Consider the following 24,083-nt stretch of genomic DNA (forward strand, 5'->3'; position numbering starts at 1 on the left):
CAGATTTCCTGCTTGGAAGAGTGAGCCCTAATGGTGGGCAGAACAAAGGGCACTTGGGCAGCAGCTGTTTGTCCACCTCTCTCCCTGGGGGCCTGGAAGTCAGAACAGCTGGTGTTGGAGTGTGTGTGTGTGTGTGTGTGCGTGTGTGTGTGTGTGTGTGTGTGTGCGTGTGTGTGTGTGTGTGTGTGTTGGGGTGGGGGGTGGCCTTACCTACATACTCGCCCCTGGTGAAGGGCAGGGCAGGATGGATGGTCCTGGTTTCCTGCTCGGCTGGAGGCGGCTCATAGCTATCATCCCCATTCTCCTCTGCAGGCATCACGTACATCTCTGAGTCTGAGTGCTCATCTGGATTTTCATAGTCGCTGTCCTGCAAATGTAGACACTACGCTCAGTGTACCTGTGTCCCTTAGTCACCAGCACAATTCCTACCATCGCAGGTCAAAGTGGTTCCCCCAGTGTGGTGATGGGGAAGCCAAGGCTGGGAGATGCTGACCTTGCAAGGTTAGGCAGCTAGCAGGAGGCAAAACGGGGTCTGAGCCACACCTTCCTCCCTCCAGAGCTTGTTCTCTTGACCCCTGCAGCACACTATTTAAACATGAGGGTGACTGAGACTCTACTTGTAGGCCAAGAACAGAAGATAAAATACATTTTTAAAAGACAGAAAAAGGACCCAATCAATAAATAGAATAACCAATAGGTTTTTTCTATCATAAATGCTGAGAAAATAGGAGAAGGTGAGGGGATGCCCCAGAAAACAACACAGATGTCTTTGAGGGGATGTGGGTTGTTTTGTTTTGTTTTAAGCAGAGATAATAAGCCAGGGGAAGAGAGGAGTCTAGACCTGAAACACATTCAGAATCCAGTCTCTTTCTTTCTTTTCCTTTTTTAAAAATACACATTTTAAATCCACATTAAAATATACTGGTATGGTCTGATGCTCAAACAGTGAAGATGGAGTCTTTCTAGACTCTTCTCTCCCTTGACACAGGGAATAGCTTGTTGTAAACGTTTTCCATAGATAGCTTATCTAGGTACCATTTATGCATACAATAGTATGGAGGAGATGTTTGACTCAGACTTAAGAGGTCTTCTGACCTCTGCATCCACCTCCCTTCCCACTGCCTGTCACAATGCATGATCCACACATGGATTTCCAATGAATGGATGGGGAACTTGCTTTTTTAGCTTATTTTCTTTCACTTGCAATTTTTATAACAGGAATTCCTCAGGCAGACCTGGAGGCTTTAGGAACAAGCTTGGATTTTATCCTGTGTGCAATGTTGGACCACTACATGAAAAGTAATGGTGAGTGGATGTTTACTTAATTCTTGTTACAGCTGGTATCTTCATTTTGGTTTTTTGACTTTGGGGCAAGTCACTCCCTCCTCTCCAAGCTGGTTTTACTTGTGTTTTCTATTTACTGTGTGCTTTTTATTCAGCCCGAGAATTCCATTTTCTCTCTCCTCTGGATGTAGACCACTGGGCTTCTTTGTTTTGCTGCAGATGCAGCCCTGTGATGCAGCCAGAAGGGGGCGCAGCTGCAGCACGTCTGGGGATCAGCAGCTGCAGAGAGCTCTGGTAGGGACTCCAAACCCAAGTGGCTGGTAGGGAAATCACCTCTTCCCCTCATTTTTATTTTCTTTTTCTGTGGTTGAAAAAGGGGGAACTTCTACATCCTATGGCTGTATAAGCTCCAGGTGGTATACACAGCCCAGAACTGGGCTCAGGCCTGATTTTGATGCCTACGTGGAGGTCTGCCTCCTGGGTTCTCATTCCACTGGCCATTGATTGACAGAGGGAAATCATTTTAATTCTCAGCTTCCGTTTTCTTCTCTGGGAAGTGGGTGCCTAGGTGTGTGGAGCCTTCTTGGATTCTCTGTATATCTGAAACTCAGATTGGATCAGGGTGGCCTTCTAAATGAATTTGATGTACATTAGGATTAATTCTTGTGAGGAAGGACATCTTGTCCACACAAGACTCAACCTAAGAGACAAGTGGCTTCAGGGGCTCTTGCAGTTGTGACAATACCTTGGGGAGGTCCACAATTCATTCCGGCACACCACCTACCAATGTCTCCATGGCCTGTTCCCTCTCTCTTACTCTGTGGTTCCCAGAGTTCTGATAATGTCCTCCAGGTCACAGTAGCCACCTCAGTGGTTGTGAGTCTGGTTGTGAGCTCTGAGGGCCTGGGTTTGAATTTGGAACTGCAAGTTACTGACACTTTCCATAGTTGGTCCTGGAGGTACTTTTCTGTAGGTATTAACTCTTTCTTAGTGTGTTTGGGCTCCAGGACAGGGGTCAGGGGGTGACAGAACACAAGGGAATGTAGGGCAGAGGCATTTACCAACGGATAGAGAAATACTTAAACATTTTAACATCTATTTTGGCTGTGTGGTGACAGCACTGAAAATCTAGTTAGGGCTGAGGTGAGAATTAAATGAGACAAGGAAGGTCAAGTTCTTAGCCTGGCACATAGTGTGTGCTGGGTCAAGCTGGCCATCCTGAGCTTACTTCTGCCTTGTCTGCCGGTTGCCTTTCCAGACCTGCCCTCTTCCTGTGAGGTGCAGCTGAACACCAGCGAATAATTCAGAAACAATTCCTCTGCAAGGCCTCTCACAGGGCCTTGATATCCTCCCAGACCCCGGAGCAAATACTTACAAAGTCATCTGACCACTGCTCCTCGTCAGCAGGACTCTCTGAAATGGTATGAAGGACACAGAGTGTATAAGCATAAACCTCAGCTGGCCAGCTCCAGCCTGTCCTCAAGTCCCCACACCTGCATTCCCTTCCTTGGGGTCTCCTGTGGCCTTTTTCTTAGCCTTAAATAATTATTGCAGTCAGATGTTCATTTATTTTTTAGTTTTTTTTTTAATTGATTCTCAAATCATAAAGTTCCACTGGAGCAGAGCCAAGGTGCTTCTGACCTGTGCCTGTCTTTGTCAAGGGACACTTCTGGGGCCTTAGAACAACTCAGTAGAGAACTGCAGTCCATTCCATGGCTTCTAAGGCTTTCTTTGGATCAGTATGTGAATCAACATGGAGTAGGAAGAGCACTGGACAGGGAGACAGGTCTTAATTCCCATCCTGATTCTAAGTTTGATTTTGTTGTTGTTAAAAAAAAAAATCATCCAGAGCTTTACTTGTACCAAGCAATGTTATCAGAGCTTTGCACCTTTTTGGCATCCTCAAAAATCTTGTAAGGAAACTGAGGCCTAGAGCAGATAACTCATGTGCCCAAGGTCAGATAGTAAAAGGCAGAGAGAGTAAAGGGCAGGAGCAGAACCCTGCAGATTGACTTCAAAGCTCTTTCTCTGAACCCCCAAACCATATTGCAGTCAATGTCCTGGGGTCTGTAGGGGACATACAAATGACTGTGACAGGCTGTGGGCCTAAAGTAACTTATAAATTTGAAGAATAAGGAAGGTCTGAATATTTCTCCTCCAAAATACATTTTGAGTTTAGCATCTACCCCATCACATAAACTGACCATAGGATGGTAAGATGTTTTTGTTTTGACATTTCAATAGAAACCTTTAGACATGCCTGTATGAAATACAGTGCCTCATCTTCCTAAATCAGATTTGCTGAGCCTTTTCTCAGTGAGTCAGGGTCTACTTTACCACTGGGTGAATGTAGTTGCAGTAATCATCTAACCAGTTCCTCTATCTATCTCGTTATCTTTCTTCTCTAACTCATCTGTCCTTCAGTTTCTGCTTGTTTTCTTGAAACAAAGATTGGATCATGCTGTTCCCTTTTCAAGGATCATCGTGACTTCCTATGGAATAAAATCAAGGTTCTGCATCGGGACATTCAAATGCTCCGCCCACTGTCCCTCCTTGGACTTTTCTTGCTGTAGCCTTCCATTCCCACTTACCCTGGCACCAGAAAGCTTGCTCTCGGGAGTGTGCGCTTTCACAAGTTCTCTGCTCTGCTCATGCCATTCCCTAGCCTGTCGTCCTTCCTCCTTGGAAATTCCTATCCTTCCTCCCCCATAGAGTCTTCCCCAGAACCTCTTGACACAATCATTGGCCCTCTCTTCTGGGCCCTCTTGCATGCCCCTTGCAGCTCTTTTGGTGCCTTGCAGTCATAAGCACTTCACCCTCTCCTGGACTATAATTAGGTTGTTTGTGTCTCTCTGGACTGAAAAGCAAGGCTTATCTAACTTATCTTTGTATTTGGATGGTGTTTTGCATTTGAACTGCATGCATTGGTCAAAGTATGAACTAATAAGTGAGTCAAATGAAAATCAGGATGATAATAATGGATTCCTATGATCTGGGTGCTAGGCTAATGTTATAAAAGTCTATCCTGATAATAACACTGGGTATGTGTGGTTATTGTCTCTATTTTATAATTAAGAGGTCTGGGCCTCTCTTAGAGAGGTTGCCAAAAAAACCTCATGATTGGTGAATATAGGGGATGAATTGGAGGCCAGGCTATCTGTGTTGGCCCCTGTTGCTGATATCTCATGTGAACTGCCTAGCCCTCCACTAAGCATTCAGATAAAACCCAGGGAAAGCAAGAATGATCCAGTCCAGACATCTTGGCACAATGGAGGCAAGAAAAGGTAAAAGGGGCCTTGAGGTAGAGGTTACTGATGGCATCCCACCCACCTAGCTACTTCTGTCTAGTCCAAGGGCAACTCACAGTACTATGCTTGCAAAGTCACAACCTTGCCGGCCATGACCTACAGTACTAGACCCAAAGTCATGGCTGGCTCTCTGGTGAGTCAGGGAGCCTCCTGAAGTGTGAAGGTGGTGGTTTTAGAACCAGGCAGTCTGGGTTCAAATCCTGGCTCTGCTCTGTACTAGCTGCTTGGCCTTGGAGCAAGGATTTAATATCATTCAAGGCTCAATTTTCTCACTGTAAAACAGGGATAATAATAGGGACTGCCTCATGTTTTAGGGAGAATCAAGTAATACAATACCTGTAAAGTGCTTTGCAAAACCTGGCAAACAATGAGGATTAATTTTATTTTTGCCTTGGATATTGCAAATGTCACAATAAGCCCTCAAAACACCACCAATACTAATTTGCCCTAGGGACAATCATGCAGTATGGCCACCACAGACAAATGGACCCAAGAAAGCCTCTAGTGTATTGGCTAAAATGTTGGGGAGGATTAAATTCCTGTTTGCTCTGGGCCAGTGGTTTAATTGTGTGTGTGTTTACACAACCCCACCCAGAGAGCTAATATCCTGGTCAGGCCACCTTGTCAGGCAAAGCCTTTCCCAGTGTGTCCTTCCTGGGACTTACGGGCTTATGCTCCATTTGTCATGTCAGAATCCCATGGTGTACAATGGAGGGAACCCTCTGCCTGCCTGGCCCAGGCAATCAGGACTCCCATGCTCAACCTGGCCTATGGGACAGCACCAGGTACTGGGAGGCACCTGGGAGTGACTGTGCCTGCTCCGGACCAAGACACAGGGGGTTGAGGTTGGGTGCTGGGGTCAGACTGCCTACCTGAGTCCTGAGCCTGCCACCTGGCAGCAGCATGGTCTTGGCTAAGTTGCTTAACATCAGAGCCTGTTTCCTCAGCACTAATCTGGACATTGGTTATAGCCTCTTTCGCAGTTTTGAGGGAATGAAAATGAAAGAATATTGCAAAGTGCTCAGAAGAGTATCTGACAGAGTAAGGGTTCAATGAATGTTGGAAAAAGAAAATTTGCATTGTCTGCAATTCTTAGAAAATCTTAAAGGGTAGATTCTTTCTCCACATCAAGGATCAGAGGCTCAGGAAAGTTGCAAAGCTGTTCCAAGTTCACACAGTGCTCAGAGGGCAAAGCCAGGATTGCAGTCCATCCTAAATGACCCCAAAGTCCAAGGTCTTCACACCAAAGCACATGCATAATGGAAATAAAAGATCTGAAGACTGAAAGCACGATCCCGCATTAGATGGAGCACAGTCCACAGTAGGGTAAAATTTCTTGATTAGCATTCGACACCTGGACTCTTTGCCAGGTGCTGGGAAAGCTCAGAGAGGGGCGCGTTGCATATGAGGTGCACCTGGCTGCATGCTGGATGTAGGACCGAGAGGGACTTTGAAGGATGGGCAGGATTCCAGGGGGGCATCTTCCTCCACTGGCTAAGCAGGGACTTATGTGTCAGTCCTAGAGGAGGCTGAGCCAGTGGACAGGAAGGAACCTCCACAAGGAGGCACAGGAAGCCATGCTGAGTGGTAACACAGAGCTAGACGGGCTGTCAGTGCCACGGTGCACCCTGCGATGAGCAGCTGATGGGGGTGGCTTTGAAGACATGAAGGCTGACCAGACTGGGATTCTGAGACTGGGGAGAGATGGCTGGAAGGACAGCCCTGTGGTGAGGCTGGAGCACAGTGGGGACAGCGCAGGTGGGAATCCAGCCTCTGGGTCCCGAGTCCCCAGGGGTGCCAGAGACCCTAGAGCAGATGCCTGAGGTGTCTTGGCCTCAGCTGGGTCCTCAATCCTGCTCTGCAGGCCATGCTCTGGACCACTGGGCCCTGCACATTTCTTCCCCTACAGAGCTGGTGGTGGCACTCAGGAAGCCAAAGGGAAGGAGGAAGGGAGGCAGGCAGTCAGCTGGCAGTGGTGTGGGGATAGATGCAGGGACCTAAAGAAACCACAGAGCCTATGGGGAGGCAGTAGAGGCCTGTTCCACCAAGCACCACCCTGAGGGAAGAGAGTGATGTGATTTAGTATAGAGGCAGAGGACAAGGCCAGGGCCAGGCTGGCTAGGAGAGGTGTTTTGAGTCTAAATACTTAACACTTAGGAACTTCCTCTGTCTGTATGTTTATTCATCTTTCAAGGAATCATCCGCAGGGGAGTAGGGTACAGTAATGGGGCCTACAGTCCTCACTGGGACCTCACTGTGTACCCTGGGTGGTTACTTTGCCTCTCTGGTCTCCAGTTATCCCTAAAATGAGAAGTGTGGATTGGGTGATCCTTGAGAACCTTCTAAGTTTTTTAAACACCGTTGAGTCCAAGTTTCCTTCTTCTACTCTTAGTTCCCCGGGCAGGACTCATCCTGAATACCGCAGCCCTCTGCATTGGCTTCGCCGTACCCATGCATCAGAGCATAAACAAGGACACAGAAAATTGAGAAAATGCTGGCCTGGGCAGGATGCCAGGGCAGGGCAGGGCAGGAGCAGTGTTAGGTCTCACTTCTCTAGTGGACAAGGATGGCTGTGTCCCTTCTGCATCTGTGGTGGGCATTTACCCAAAAGTGCCCCCTGGGAGTCTTTTCCCTTTCCTTCTTTTTTCTTTTTGAACAAATAAACACTTATTTAATTTAATTTTTTTTGAGTGGGAGGAATTTTTATTTTTTTATTTTTAAATTAAGTTTATTTTTAACTGACACATAAAAACATAAAAATAATACATAATGATGGGGTAATGTGATTTTTTGATGCATATATATGTTGTATAATATTTAAATCAGGGTAAAGCATCCCCTGAAACATTTGCCATTTCTTTGTAATAAAAACTATCAACATCCTTTCTACTAGCTTTTTGTAATGTACAGTACCCGGTTGCTATTTGGAGCCATCCTACTCTGCGGCAGCCAGAACTTCTTGCTTCTGTCTAACGGTGAATGAGCACCTGGTGGTCAACCCCTCCCCATCCCTCTCCTCTCCCTACTACCCCAGCCTCAGGAAACCACCGTTCTAGTGTCAACTGCTGTGAAATCAGCTTTTCTAGATTCCATGTTTGAATGAGATCCTGGTACTTATTTTTCTGTGCCTGGCTAATAATGAGCACAGTGATCTCCACTTCCCTCAGGGCTGCTGCGAGGACAGGACTTCGTTGTTTATTTATGGCCGAAGAGTATTCCACCATGTGTACAGGTACTACATTTCCTTTATCCACTTAGTAGTTAATGGACACTCAGGACATTAATGGACACTTTCCATTTCTTGGATCTTATGAATAATGCTAAATTTAAATATGGGCGTGTGGATGTCTCAGCATATTGATTTCATTTTACACACACACACACACACACACACACACACACATACACACAGTAGTAGGATAATAGGGTAGTTCCTCCGTTTGTTCCTTCCTTCTTTTTTTTTGTACTGGTGATAGAGTCTAGAGCCTCACACATGCTAGGCAAATGCTCTGCCACTGAGCTACACCCCAAGTTCTTATTTTTAATATTTTGAGGAATTTTCATACTGTTTTTCATAATGAATGTACTAATGGAGTCTTTTTCTTATAATTGCTCTGATCCCCTCCCTACGTAGCATCAGTAGCAAGAGAAGGAGAAGAAGATGGACCACATGGAATGTCACAACAGCCCTTGGAGACCAGGGGCCAATGGTACAAGAAAAGAGGCCTTGTTCACTTTGGGCCCTACAGGGGTTTGTGGAGTGACCAGGGGGCTTCTGCAATGACCCTCAAAAGCTCTGAAGAAGCGTCCCCTGCCCTATGTCCCAAGCCTGATCTCACATTTCAAAGATGTAGGAGACTGTTCAGCTGTGAAGGCTCAGGAACTGGGAAGCAGGTCTTAGGGTGGTTAATGTCAGGGCCTGGTGCCTTCAGAACAATAATACCTGTTCTAGAAAAGTGTAAACCTCTTAGCTTGGGTCAAAGGGAGAAGCAGTAGAAAGAGACTGAGTTGGGTTTCCCCCTTAGTGGCTGTAGTTACTTGGGCAGGTTATTTAATGTCTCTGAGATGCAGTTTCCTCATCTGCAAGACTGAGGCAGTAATTTCTGCATAATGGTGTTTGTGGGAAGATTAAATGAGATATACTGGTAAGGAGCTTAGCATAATGCCCAGAGCAGAGTAAATACCCACAAGTTTGGGATTTCTTCCTTCCCACAGCCAAGCCAGCTCCCTGAGACCAACAGAGAGGGCCAACCATGAGGTCCCTGCAGTCAGGGTTGGTGGGTCTGAACCTGAAGCCTTAGGTCTCCATTATTTAGTTACCTCAAGCTTTGCTCTGCAGTCTAAGTAGGGGAGGAACTATCACAACTCTCTTAACAACTTTTAGCTGGATGCCAGCTCTGTCCACCAGCTGCCCAGGGAAGTCAGCATCACTAACGTCAACCTACTCCTGGCTTAGAGGGATTAGGCAAGCCATTTCCCTCCAGGACTGAAAACAGAACATAATTCCAGTGTCTGGGGGAAACAGGTGGGGACTATGTCTCCACCGGTCTCTGGAGAGCAGTAGTCTGGCCTCCCAGGTTCAGAGGGTCTGGTGGGCTCAGATATTCCAGCACTGGGATCACAGAGTCCTTGAAGACTCCCTGGATGCAGGAGGAGCTTCAGGGCTGATTTTTGAGGCCCTGGGCATGTAGCTGACAGGGAGTTGTGGCTCAGGGGAAGCAGCTGGAAATGCTCCTGAGACTTGAATAGGGGCGAGGGAGAGGGCTGGGGGGGACACTAACTGCAGGTGGTGATGTTGATTTTGCCAAAAGACAATTTCCAGGAATTGAGCGTAAGAGCAGAGAAACTGGGTCAGACTTTATTGGCAAAGCAAATAGTAAGAATCCCTGAATTTCTGAGATTCTGGACTCAATGGATTTGGGGGCATCCACTTGTGTTTCAGTTTGGGAGAAGAAATAAGGACAAAGATAGCAGTTTATAGCAAGATCTCTCAACTTTAATCTGCATGAGTTCTTATTAAAAGAACCATTCTTAGGCACTGAGATTTCTCTCTCTCCCTTTTAAATGTTACTGGGGATTGAACCCAAAGCTTCACGCATGTTAGGCAAGTACTCCACCACTGAGTTAAATCTCCAGCCCCTTTTCCATTTTATTCTGAGACAGGGTCTCACTAAGTTGCCAGGTGGGCCTCAGATTTGCAATCCTCCTGCCTCAGCCTCCTGAGTAAGTTGGGATCACAAGCATGCACCACTGCACCAGCCAAGCAATAGTATATTTCTAACAAGTTTGTATATTCTGTTGCTGTTGCCAGGCTACAGAGAAAGAGCTTAGAAAACCCATCTTCTAAGTTGGGCCATGTTTCTGTGTTCCAAGAGACATCACGCCCAAAGGCACTGATATCAATACTATTTGGAGTATTTCAGGGGAGAGAGCAGATATCTGAGGTCAAGAAAGAACACTTTGGAGCATCAAGAAGATTGGAAGATGCAAATTCCTAAAGCCAGGGAATTTTAGGAGAGGCTCACTTCAACACAGGGCTGCTGGCCCCAAAGATCTGTTTCCATAGATGTGCAGAGGGTTGGCACTGGAAGATCCAAACAGATTGCCTAGTTCAGTCCCCAAATAATAAAGATGAGCCCAGGAGAGGGATATGTTCCAAACTCCAAAGCCAGTTAGTGACTGGACATCAAGGACCTTGCAACTGGGCTCCGAGATGTGCAATGCTTCTTATTGGTGATTTTATTTCAGAGTAATTCTCTGGTGGAGGATGAGAATTAGGAGACATGGAATTAAGAATTAAGAAACTAGTAATACAGGAGAATCCTTAGGACAAGCAAGAAATGACGGCGGTGGGGGGGCAGAGCTGTGGCTATGGGAATAGAGAGGGAGAGACTTCAGAGAGATACTTATTAAGAGAATCAGTAGGATGAAGGGATGAGCAAGCAGACAGGTGAGCACAAGGGGACAATTGGGAAAGATGGACATCCTGAAGTCACGAATATCATTCTATTTAGGTTTCCAAGAATTGACTCTGAGCTCCTAGCATTGTGTCCAGCATCTCCGATGCTCTTAGTTCATCAAGTGACAACATTCTTGCACATTTGTCCCCCAGAACTTGAATTAAATGCCTCCTCCTCAGAGAGACCTTCCTAGACTGCTTAAGTTGTCCCCACCTGACAGTGACTCCTATCATTGCATCTGGCATTTTCCTTCATAGCAGTTACCATGCTTGGGAAATGACACTATCTGCTTGAAGTCTGGTGCATTATTTGACTTCCCACTAGTCATTATGCACCTGAAGGTCAGAGACTATATTCTGTTCCCTATTCCATATCTAACACAGTGAGAGTTACAAGGGATATTCTTATGAAATATTTGTTGAGTGAGTCCAAGCCTGTGTGGAACAGCAGAAGCACCTGGAGGTGTTTATTCGAAGGAAGAAACTATCCAAATGTCCTAACTCTCAATTTGGTGCTTTGGAGTTGCACAGAACAACTGTTTCTACTGTCTTTATTAGTTAAAGATTTATGTTGTGTGACCATTAGGATAGACACAGGAAGTCACAGGAAATGAATCCCATCCATGTCCAACCAGGGCTGTCCACCCTCACTGGACCACACAGGTTTGAGAAACCATCACTGCAGGTGTTCAAGCAAAAACTGGACTTCCTCTGTGAAGGGACGCGGTAGTGGAGTAGGGTTTAAGTCTTATAGAAACTCTCGAGTTTCTTTTAAATCCCAAGACACCATAATTTCATAATTTTTCCATCAAACCTATTTAGATACTTGACAGTTCTGGTCTGCTTTCTTTCTTTCATTCTTTTTTTTTCTTTCTTCAGAACTTGGATAGAAGAATGCATTTGTTCTCATTTAATCAAGCTTCCTTGACTAGTGGATTAGATAAATTGTAAAGCACAGAACAGGATCCTGTCCTGTAGTTCCAAACTACACAGGAATCCCCTAATCAAGTCTCAACCTACTGACTGGTTGGTGAAGTCAAAAAATACTCTGTGAGTTAGGGAAAATGTTATGAATTAGTGACTAGACTTGGGTACGTTGGAATTTCTCTATGTGATAAGAAGAACTCAACTGTATTATTCATTGCTATCTTGATCAGTGGCAGAAAAAAAAAAAGTGACCATCACTTAAGGTTACGATTTGGTTTTAGCTGTGGTCCCACAGATGAAGAATGATGAAGGATGTCTATAATCTTCTGGTTTTCTCTCTCTCTCTCTCTCTCTTTTTAAAATATTTTTAAAGTTGTAGATGGACATAATATCTAATATCTTTATTTTATTTTTTTATTTTTATGTGGTGCTGAGGATTGAACCTAGTGCCTCATATGGGCTAAGCAAATACTCTACCACTGAGTCATAATCTCAGCCCAAATTCTGTGGTTTTTACTGAGGAATGTATAGACAGATCATCTTTAAACTTAATGCTATAGATCAAGATTTTAGACTTATCTTCCCATCTCTCTAGGAAAGGAAAGTGTGTTGGATATTTTACTTTGTTCACAAAACTAAACCTTCTCCCACCAAAGTTGATGCTAGCTGGAATGGGGTCGTAGGCTAAACTCAGGGAAGACTGAGTCACCACAGGCAATCAACAATTTATTCCTTCAACCTTTCAACCTCCCTCAAGTACGCATTTAAACAACTTTGAAGACGTCCCTCCCTGCATCACCTGTCACAGATTAGATCAGGTCCCTCTGCTACACACTTTTCATCCCACACAGAATTGTGATTACTTCTAACATCAGCTATCTTCCCTTCTAGACATAGATTCTGAGAGTGTGGAGACTGTAGCTAACTGGTTTAACCCTGTTTCTACTTAAGACTTTGTATGTGCCTGGGACATGCAAGATACCTAATAGATGATAAGTAGCTGAAGAGATGGATGAACGGAGGGAGGGAGGGACAGGGGAGTGCTACATCTGCATCACAGTCAAATGTCTAATGGATTTGGTCATTCTTGAAATCAAGATCGGCATCTTTTTTTTTTTTTCAAATGAGTAGAACATATTTCCCTCTCCAACAACAACAACAAAAATATGAACATTAAATTAGTCAAAAATCAGTTACAGTATTTTAGAAGTACTCTTACCTAAAGCATAGTCCCTTCGAGGAACACTTGGAGGTGCTTTGACTTTCAACCTGTAGATAAAATCCATTAGACCAAGGGTCAGTGGGTAGGACAACTCTTGCCAATGCACACAATATACATAGAGAGAACAAACGAATGACAGAGTAAAGTCCTCTTTGGATCCATCACATTGAAGGATTTAATGTACTATAAACATAGGGAAGCCACTGGTCAGAGGTTTCCCACCCCTCCGGAGCTCCCCAGTGCACCATGTGGCCATGACTTGGTGGAGTCGGGTGGTCAAGGGACTCTGAGAGGTCAGAAGGTCAGTAAGCACTGAGTCAGAGGTTCAAGGAAGATAAGAGTTGGCTGGCTGCTGGGAAGGTAAGAGAAGATGAGCTGTATTTTAATAGTTTACAAATGCTTTAAATAAGCGGACAAAAATCAGCTATAATAGCACTTTAGTTGTATTAGGCTGAAATTATTTTGGGGCCAGTTAAAAACATGACAAATAAGTGAGCACCAAGTATCTCAAGATGTAAGGTTTATAGTATATTATTATTTTTATAATAATTCCCCATTCTATTTAAGAATGGCTTGCTTAATGGAATTTTAAATACATACACAAAGCATATCCAGTAGCTTTGTCTGACTAAAATATCATATCCCTTTATATAAGCAGTACAGGGTAACCATTATATATAAAATTTATTTTTTCAAAAAACATAGCACAGAAATTCATGTTTGATTAAAACAAGAAAAAACTTTACAAACTAGAATCATTATTTTTCCAAGAAAAACATTAATATTTGTATAGACATTCTTGAGTGCCCCCCGTAGTCTCTCCTATCTATTATTTCATTCAATTCTCCTCACGAGGCAACAGAGTATGCTGGGAAAATATTATCATTAAACTTATGATAAGATCTGGAGGGAAAAATTGGCCAAGGTGTCTCAGGGGGAAAAAAAAAAAAATCTGGGTCTGGTGCTCAGGTCAGTTCATGAAACAGTAAAAATTCAAAACACACAAACCAACTATTATCCACTATTGCCATCATTACATAAAAGGAAAGAAAGGGTATTTTAACAACCCTAAATCATTTCTCAATAAAGACCAAGCTCAAGAAAGAACTGCTGGCCACTGACTACAGGTTGGGAATAAAAGGTGTGATTTGAACTTGACTTAAAAGCTAGCAGCTACACACCACGCCAACGCTGCACTGTCTTGCTCTGCTCATGTGGCCACGGACCCGTGAAAACTGTCATGGTCTTGAAGAAAGGAAGCTGTGTGTTCAACTGTGCTTCCGCCTTTCAAGGGAGCACCTGTCGCCTTGGCTTCAAGTGAGAGCTGAATTCTAAGTCACTTTCAATCAAGGGGCCCTTGGTGAACCCAGGGTAATGACCACGGCAGCCATGTTTGCCAGACTGAGAAGAAACATGATTTGTCAAGTAAAAGTGCTCTGGGGTACAATGGACAGAAAGTGTGAAATAGAAATTGTCAGTGAACATGCCGTGAACATGACCGACCACGGAACAGAGAAACATTCTATGCAGAACCTTCATATTATTGAGAACTGGAGGATTGTAAGTCTGGTAACTATGAGACACTTAATCTAGAATTGCCAGTAATCATAACAATGATTAGTGGGACTCTCTCATGGAGAATGACAGTCTGTATGTATCAGAAATAAATGAAAATAGCCAGGTATGTGCAGTGGTGCACACCTATAATCCAGCAGCTAGGGAGGCTGAGGCAGGAGGATTGAGAGTTCAAAGCCAGCCTCAGCAACTTAATAAGCAAGGCCCTAAGCAACTTAGTGATACCTTGTCTCAAAATTTTAAAAAAAATTTAAAAAAATAAGAAAGGGTTAGGGATGTAGCTCAGTAGTTAAGCACCCTTGGATTCAATCCCTGTTTCCCCAAAAATAAATAAATAAGAAATAAAAATAAAAGAAAGAAAGAAATGAAAATAATCACACACCTCTCCCAGTTATAGGCCAGAACAGGATGACAAATTCTTCCCCTCTATAAGATGAACATTGCCCAACAAGCAGAAAACCATTTTAACTGCTTTATGATGATTACTCATTATATATTGAGATTCATTTATAGTTTTCAGTCTAAAAATACCACCAAAAGTGATTTCATACTTTTATGTTCAGACTTTGAAGTTCAGCAAAGTCCAAAAGAATGACGATACCCTGCTCTGAAGACAGAGAGAGATGAAATTTTTTTTATATACTATCATTGGCACAAAATTTTGGGAAGGAAATCTGGTAATAGCAATAAAAAAATTTTAAGGCACAACTCCTTCCATTCATAAATTTTATTTCAGGAATTTAGTTTACTGATATACTCTAAGTCTGCAAAGAATATGGAAATAAATGGCTAGAAGTTTTTTTAATATTTATTTTTTAGTTGTAGTTGGACACACAATACCTTCATTTATTTATTTGTATGTGCTGTTGAGGATCAAACCCAGGGCAAGCACTCTACCACTGAGCCACAATGCCAGCCCTAGAAATTTTTTTATTGATATGATCAAACTGCCCTCCAAGAAGGTTTAAACTCACGTCCTCCCCCTTACAAAAATGTTCACCAATATATGGTTTGTTTCATTATGTTTATGATAGACTACTGATCAGCTATTTGGAAAAATGATGTGGTTTACCTACTAATAAGAAAGATGTCCATGACAAAGCATTAAATAAAACCCACAGCCAGGTGCTGTGGTGCATGCCTGTAATCCCAGCAACTTGGGAGGCTGAGGCAGGAGGATCGTGAGTTTGAGGACAGACTCAGCAAATTAGTAAGACCTTAAGCAACTTATCGAGACCCTGACTCAAAATAAAAATCCAAAGGGTTGGGGATGTAGCTCAGTGGTTAACTGACCCTGAGTTCAATCTCCAGCATCAAAAAAAATAAATAAATAAATCCAACTGAGCAAGTTGGTAAAATGGTGTATGTAATTTGATACCATGATGAAAATGAAATGTGCATAGGTACTATGTTGGTGCATGAATATGTGTGCCTGAATATATATATATATATATATATATATATATATATATATATATTTGTGTGTGTGTGTGTGTGTATATGTATACATGCATATGTATACACACACACACACACACACACACACACACAGAACTCACTCAGGACAATGTCTCTTTCTGGGGAATGGGTTAAGGTAAGATTGTGAGAAGTGGGCAATTTTGACTTCAAACAATTCTGAATTCTTTCATTTTTTTCTCCCTGCCAAATCTGTATTACTTTCATCAAAACAAAACTGAACACAATACTAATTTGCCTCTCTTTTTGACTTAGATTTTGAGTGGCAAGTGTAGGCACACAGAATTTCTATTTTCTCTGTAAGAAGTTTAAGGGGTTTTGGTGTACAGGAAGATTTGGAATTCTAGCTTTCCTTTCCCATGTGCTTGTTGAAAACACTGATAATTAAAATTATTTAAAAAGTGGAAATCAAAATGTAGGTGACAGTTATGGCATCTCAAAAAAGTAAGGGCTGAGTTTTGTGACTTCTTATTTGGATTTCTCCAGGTGTCTTGCTTTGGCATGTGCTAGGCACCCTGAATGAGCACAGCTCACCTCTTCTTTGGTGAGAAGGAAATCCTGAGTTTCCCTGAATACCAGCCCACTCACAGCCTTGTTTCCAGAACACAGACCTAACCCATGCTTCCAGCCACCAGCAAGAAAGGGTGGGTGACATGCTAAACAGGTTGCACCTCCCTGCTGGAGTAACAGGGAGTTGCACAGGTTGACTTATTTTATATAAATAAGTATTTGCTTCTCTCACTTAGCAAGGTTGACTTATTTAAATACATAAATATTTAAATAGAGTCTCACTTTTTTATTTTGTTCATTATTCCTCCTTCATTGTTCTTAATATCATGGACCATCTTTTGAAGTTGCCTGTAAGAAACAAAATTAAACAAAAATGTTAATAGCAGGAATTATGTTGTATTTAGTTAAGTGAACAATTTGAAAACTTTATTGCCAGCCTCATTTCATCAGTTTTTTTTTTTTTTTTTTTTCAAATAAACTCCAGAATCTGATAGACCAGTGGTTCTCACTTTACACTGCACCAGAATCCCCTACAGGGTTAATGAATGGTAGCGGTCCAGGCCCTGCCTCCCACGTTTCTGATGTGGGTGTATCTGTGGTGCTCCTGATTTGCATTGCCAACAAGTTCCCAGGGGTTGGGACACCTCTGGTCAGAAGATCATCCTTGAATCACCACTGTACTGTGATAGATCAGACCCTTTTTCCACTGTAACCTTTTAATTGCCAAAGTAAAGCAAAATAACTGCATAAGAAAACTAAGGTCCTTACTGACCCATGTGCAAAGTTTTAAACAAATCAGCTGAGTTGTCAGTCTGATAACAAAATGTGGGAGTGTGCTTTACTAGACTTGCATTTTGACGGGACTCTTGACTTTCCTCTGCATGGATTTAGACCACGCTATGTCTGAAGGTTGGTTCATTTTGTAGTCACATTGCTGGCGTGCTCCACCCCACACTGCTACTGGGAAAGCCAGGGCTGCTCTGCCTGCTCTCTTCAGTAGTTTGCAAAACTGCTGATAGAGATGAAGGGATTACAGGCAAAATGCCTCTCACATTGCATGAGCCCCACACGGGGTGGGACATTTTTGCCATTCCTAACACAGAGCTCTAGAATGTAGTGATTTGGGGGACTGTAAAATTAAATGGAAAAACAAAACAGAACAACAACATGATCTTTCTCTTTTCCCTTCTCATTTTCTTTTCTCCTTCCTCCTTCCCTTATTATCGATCACATAAATTATACAGCCTTCAATATTATAACTACTTCTTGTTAAAAATGGACTATAGTCTAAGTGAAAGAAGCCAATCTGAAAAGGCTACATATTGTGTAATTCCAACTATGTAAATGACATTCTAGAAAAGGAAAACTCTGGACACAATAAAAAGATCAAGGCTTTCTACAAGTTTGAGGGTAGGAAAGAAGGGGTGAATAGGTAGAGAGTAGGGGATTTTTAGGAGAAACTAATTTTGTATGGGACTGTAATAATAGATACATGTAATATGTATTCATTGTATCAAAATTTGGAAATAATATTATAAAACCACTCTTTGGGGGTAGTTCTTTTTTGTTGGTTCTTTTTAGTTATACATAACAGTATGTCCATTGTGACAGAATTATACAAGCACGGAATATGTCTTATTCTAATTAGAACTCCAGTTTTATGGAGTTTAACTTTCTTTTTATGGCTGAATAATATTCCATTGTGTATATATGTACCATGTTTTCTTTATCCATTCAGCAGTTGATGGACAATTAGGTTATTTCCATTTCTTGGCTCTTATAAAGCTGCAATGAATGTGGGAGTGCAGATGTCTCTTTGACATGTTGACTTCATTCCCTTTGGATATATATATATATATACCATAGTGGGAGTGCTAGCGACATACACAATGGTGAGATTAACTGTGGTGCATTCACACATGTACCTAGGAAGGTTGTCAGATCACTCCACAGTCTTTCCTTTTCCTCTCCCCACTCCCTTCCCTTCATTCCCCTTTGTCTAATCCCCTGAACTTCTATTCTCTTCCTCCCCCTTATTGTGTTAGCTTCCACATATCAGAGAAAAAGTCCAACCTTTGGTGTTTGGGAATTGCTTGTTTCACTTAGCATGATAGACTACAAATCCATCCATTTGCTGGAAAATGTCATAAAGTCATTCTTCTTTATGGCTGAAAATAATATATATCTCATTGTGTATATGTACCACGATTTCTTTATCCATTCACCTGTTGAAGGGCTCCATAGCTTAGCTATTGTGAATTGTGCTGCTATAAACATTGATGTGGCTGTGTCACTGGAGTATGCTGATTTAAATTCCTTTGGATATATACCAAGGAGTGGTGTAAGTGGATCAAATGACAGGTCCATTCCTAGTTTTTTGAGGAGTCTCCATACTAGGTGAAGTAAGCCTGGTGTGCTGCTTCTCTGCCCCGTGATCTTTTCATCAGACCTATCATGAGACCTTGATAAAACCCCAGAAGCAGAACGTTTGTGCAAGATTAAATAGTGGTTGCACTAATTTGCAGTCCCACCAGCAATGTATGAGCGTACCCTTTTCCCCACATCCATACCAACATTCATTGTTTCATGTATTCTTGATAATTGTCATTTTGCCTGGAGTGAGATGAAATCTCAGTGTAGTTTTAATTTGCATTTCTCTAATTGCTAGAGATGTTGAACATTTTTTCAATGTATTTGTTGATCCTTGGTATTTCTTCTTCTGTGAAGTGCCTGTTCAGTTCCTTTGCCCCTTTATTGATTGGGTTATTTATCTTTGGGGTGTAAGTTTTTTGAGTCCTTTGTTTATCCTGGAAATTAATGCCCTACCTGAGGTACAGGTGGCAAAATTTCTCTTATTCTATAGGCTCCCTCTTCATGTTCTTGATTGTTTCCTTTGCTGTGAAGAAACTTTTTAGTTTGATTCCATCCCATTTATTGATTCTTGATTTTACTTATTGCATTTTAGAAGTCTTGTTAAGGAAGCCGACATGTTGGAGTGTTGGGTCTACATTTCCTTCCAGTAGATGCAGGGTTTCTAGTTTAATTCCTGGGTCTTTGATCCACTTTGAGTTGAGTTTTGTGCAGGGTGAGAGATAGGGGTTAAATTTCAGTCTACTACATGTATTCCCAGTTTTCCCAGCACCATTTGCTGAAGAAGCTGCCTTTTCTCAAATGTTTTTGGCAACTTTGTCTAGTATGAGATAACTGAATTTATGTAGGTTTCTGTCTAAGTCTTCTTTTCTGTTCTATTTGTCTTCTTGCCTGTTTTGGTGTTAATATCATGCACTTTTTTGTTACTATAGCTCTGTAGTATAATTTAAGGTCTGGTATTGTGATGCCTCCTGCTTTGTTTTTCTTGCTAAGGATTGCTTTGGCTATTCTGGGCCTCTTATTTTTCCAAATGAATCCCATGACTGCTTTAAAAAAAAAAATCCCTCTTAATTCAACTTCCACCACTATCACTCAATTAAAAAGCCTTCCAAGTTTGTACTACCTGTGTATAAAGATGGACAAAGTTCACAAAAGTAAGTTCATCTTTGACATTTTGTAATCTGCATTTCCTACTTCATATATATGAACACCATCAATTTGTTCAATTTTAAGTTAATTAAAATTAATAAATACATGAGTATTCATTCATTTTGTATAAGCATGCATTTATATAAAATAAATATATATAGTTATTTTTAATTAACATATAAAAATTGAACATATTTATTGGGCACCATGTGATGTTTCAATACATTATGACATTGTGCAGTATTCATATCATGGTTATATTACCTAATCCTTAAATACTTATCATTTTTTTGTAGTAAAAATATTCAAAATTATATCTTCTAGGTGTTTTGGAGCACACAGTAAGTTGTTATTCATAGGCACCTTGCTGTGCAATAGAATACTGACTGAACCATAACTTAGTACCGCTTGATCAGCCTTTCCCCACCTCCCTCTTTCCCCTGCCCTCCCCAGCCTCTGTTAACCTCCAGATATTCTCAACTTCTATGAGATCGACTTGTTTAGATTCCACAATAAGTGAGGTAGGTCATACAGTATTTGTCTGTCTGTGCCTGGCTTGTAACAGTGGTCCCTTCACCTTCTGAATATAGCCCTTGTTTGTTTTAAAGCTTATTTATTATTTTTTTTTAATTTTTGTTTTGGGGTACCAGGAATTGAACTCAGGCTCACTCAACCACCGAGCCACATCCCTAGCCCTATTTTGTATTTTTTAAGAGACAGGGTCTCACTGAGTTGCTTAGCAACTCCTTAAATTGATGAGGATGGCTTTGAACTCCTGATCCTCTTGCCTCTGCCTCCCGAGCCGCTGGGATTATAGGCGTGTGCAACTGTGCCAGTGTAAGGCTTATTTTTTTTTTAAATGTCTTTTTTTCCCTCTCTTCTCCCCTCTCCCCGTGTCTAACAAGATTAGGGAGACAGTGTTCTCTTTTTTTCCCTTAGTTGTTCTGCCTTTGAAAACACCACTACAGGAAGGAGATGCCTGCAGAGATCTGGAAGTTAATATCTCCCAAATTAACAAGTGAATCCTAACAAGCCATCAGGGCACCCTGGGACCCCTACCAGAGCACACTTGAATCGTATCCCTTGAAAAGTTCCTTTAAAACCCTCCTGTTCCTCCTGATGGGGAGAGTCACAGCCTTTGGGACAGGAATCCCCTGTGTTTCTCCTTTGCTAGCAAAGCAATAAACCTTTTTTTCCCCTTTTCTCAGAAACCATGTCTTCATTATTAAATCGGCATTTATTGGCATTGGGGACAAGGACTGAGCTTTCAGTTACAGGCTTATTTCACTTATCGTAATCATCTCCAGTTCCACCCATGTTGTTGTAAATGATAGGATTTCATCTCTTTTTATGGCTGAATAATATTCCATGGTGTATATATGTACCATGTTTTCTTTATCCATTCAGCAGTTGATGGACACTTAGGTTATTTCCATTTCTTGGCTCTTATAGAGCTGCAATGAATGTGGGAATGCAGAAGTTTCTTTGACATATTGGCTTCATTCCCTTTGGATATATGTACCGGAGTGGGAGTGCTAGAACATAGTATAGTTCTACTTTTAATTTTTTGAGGGACAGCCATATTGTATTCCATAACACCTGTCCTAATTTCCATCCCCAGCAACCGTAATTAGTGTTCCCTCCTCTGCGCATCCTCGCCAGCACTTGTTATCTTTGTCTTTTTGATAGGAGCTATTCTAACTGCAGTGAGATGATATCTCATTGTGGATGTGATTTTCACTTCCCTGTCTTCTTTTGAGAAAAGTCTATTTAGCTCTACTACCCATTTTTTGAAATTGGATTGTTGGCTTTTGCTATTGAATTATTTGAATGTGGATATTAACCCTTTGCCAGATATTTGTATAGCTTGCAAATATCTTCTCCCATTCCGTCGAGTGTCTCTCCACCCCATGGGTTGTTTCCTTGGCTGTGCAGAAGATTCTTAGGTTGAAGTAACTCCATTTATCTATTTTCGTCTTTGATTTCTGTGCTTTTGAGGTCATATCCAAAACATCCTTGCCTATCCTAACCCACTTCATGTATTTAGAACAACCAAACTCATCTTTCCTGCCTCTGCCAAGCAAAGGGCCACTCTGTCCTGTCTATCAGGACCCCCCAAATTAAGAGAAGAGAGAGAAGACCAAAGCGGACCTGAGGAGTCCTCGAGAAGCCAGTGTAGTGTGAGAACCAGTGCAGATTGCTGGCTTCTGGGAGCCCTGGATCAGGAAGGAGAAACAGGGAAGGAGAGATCGCAGGTCCCCCAGTGCCATCAAACCCATTCTCTCTCTCCTAGGTCTCGTCTGAAAGAGTGTTTGCTGAGATACAGTCTAAAGATCGACTGTATCTGGTCTAAAAAGTTTGAATTACTTGGCCCTGAACTATACCAATGGGAAAATCAAGTGGTTCCCACCAATCTGTATTTCAACAAATTCCCCAGGACTGGCAACCCTTGCGCACACCAAAGACTGAAAACCGTTGCGAAAAGGATCAGGTCTGGTTTATTGCCTTCTAGACACTCAGGGGCCATTATGGTAGGACAATGCAATAAACCCTTGGGTTGCTTTTCTACCCTTCTGCTCTTTTCAACAGACCAGTCATGAGACCCTGATAAAAGTAGAATGTCTACACAAGATGAAATTGTTTCTGGGGAAAAACCGAAACAAACTCTGTGGCTTCTTTTGTTCTTAGCCAACTTAAAAATCACTGATTTGGGAGGTCATACAGCTGGCTCGTGGTTAAGACCCTTAAGTGGCCTTCTGCTTTCAATCGCAGTTCTCACAATATTCTCTCTTCTTTTTGGCCCTTGCCTATGTAACTTGCCCAAGTTTGTCTCTTGTAGGTTTCAACAGTTTCAAACAAAATTAATGGTTGCCTGGTGGCTTCAGCCCACTCCAAGTCAGGAACTCACACCACTGACCCCTTCCGATCAGGGAGCGGAAGATTTCTATAACCTTCAAAGGTAGGTAGGATCAATGTAAGAACGTCACCCTGAAGAAGTCACAGAAGAAAACTTTGGTCTTGTTTTCCTAAGAGAAGGGGGATAAAATTCTCTCAGGGGGGAATGAGATATTCGGGGCCACCCTAGGGGGACAAAAGGCTGGGACAATGAAGTAAAGCCCTGGGTGGAGTAAGCCATTACCCTTCGTAGCCTGGTGTGCTGCTTCTCTGCCCCTGTGATCTTCTCATCAGACCCATCATGAGACCTTGATAAAACCCCAGAAGCGGAATGTTTGCGCAAGATTAAATTGTCATTGGGGAAAAATGCAAATAAATCCTTCAGCTTCCCTTGTTCGTAGTCAACTTAAAAATCACTAATTTTGGAGGCTGCACAGCTAGACAATGCATTAGTAGCTTCCTGCTAGTTTTGCCGTAGATAACACCTTTGATGGGTGTGCTATCCAGTGATAAGGGTTGCCTCGGTTACTTTTCTAGGACTTGAAGGGCACTTCTGCTGAGAACACTGACTTTTTACTTGGGCCTGCAGATGTCTGATGGGTGGCTACAACAGGATGAAAAGCCTCAGCATCTTTGTTTTCAGACTATATCTGTCCCCTTTGCTGCCCTAACTTTTGGGTCAGATTCTACTTCCTCTACCTATAGATGTGTTGATTGCCCACTGGAGCTGAAAAGTGTTTTTTCCTACCCCAACCTTATGCTTTTTCAGCAGCTACAAGCAGCCCAAGCACCCAAAGTGCTTCACCCCGGTCATAAGGCCTGGATAGAGCCCCAAGGCCAGGATGCTCGCCCAGGATGATGGTGCCATAAGAGTAACTTAGCCATTCTTAAGACAATTTGACTGTGACCAGCAGTGGTTCAAGCTTCATGCAAGAAGAAGCACCTTTTGGAATTGTGCCCCTGGCTAGTGGAAAATTACAGACATTAGCCCACTCCAGCAATTCAATAATAGTCTACATCTCCCTTTGTTTGGGAAGCAGCTTGGTCTTCCTCTTGATGGGTGTGTTGCCCTGTGTGCTCCCAAAACTTAGTTCCATCTCATTTTTATTGTTTCCAACCAAAAGATTCCATCTCCAGGAACAAAAAGAGTGAGAAACAGAAGGCAGGTGTCAGGAACAAGAAGCACAAAGGCTCAGAGAGACATGTTCTCAGATGTTTGAAACAGGATGAAACAGAGTAGTGGGAATGTGGAATGTTGTGGGAAGGATAGAATCAAAGATGAGACTGAGGGGTTGGAGACAGGTGTCAAAACCTTGTTAGTATAAAGGCCAAGGAAGGGGACAGCAGGAAGCCCTCAAGAGAGCTTTCCTCAGTGTGTGTCACAATCAGAGTGGGCCTGGCCAGGAGA

General features: G+C 42.4%; 1 protein-coding gene across 1 annotated transcript in view; it reads right to left on the reverse strand.

The window, feature by feature from the left end:
- Blnk (B cell linker) overlaps positions 1–24,083 on the reverse strand; it is a 68,092-nt gene that overhangs the window by 29,311 nt on the left and 14,698 nt on the right. Inside the window, exons 2-5 of the mRNA XM_076834638.1 lie at positions 16,544–16,609; positions 12,698–12,747; positions 2,660–2,697; positions 211–367 (exon numbers count right to left, since the gene is read on the reverse strand). Coding sequence (XP_076690753.1) covers positions 211–367; positions 2,660–2,697; positions 12,698–12,747; positions 16,544–16,609 — 311 coding nt within the window. The remainder of the gene's footprint in view (positions 1–210; positions 368–2,659; positions 2,698–12,697; positions 12,748–16,543; positions 16,610–24,083) is intronic.

The sequence above is a fragment of the Callospermophilus lateralis genome, chromosome 15, assembly GCF_048772815.1.
Source record: "Callospermophilus lateralis isolate mCalLat2 chromosome 15, mCalLat2.hap1, whole genome shotgun sequence".
NCBI classification, from domain to species: domain Eukaryota; kingdom Metazoa; phylum Chordata; class Mammalia; order Rodentia; family Sciuridae; genus Callospermophilus; species Callospermophilus lateralis.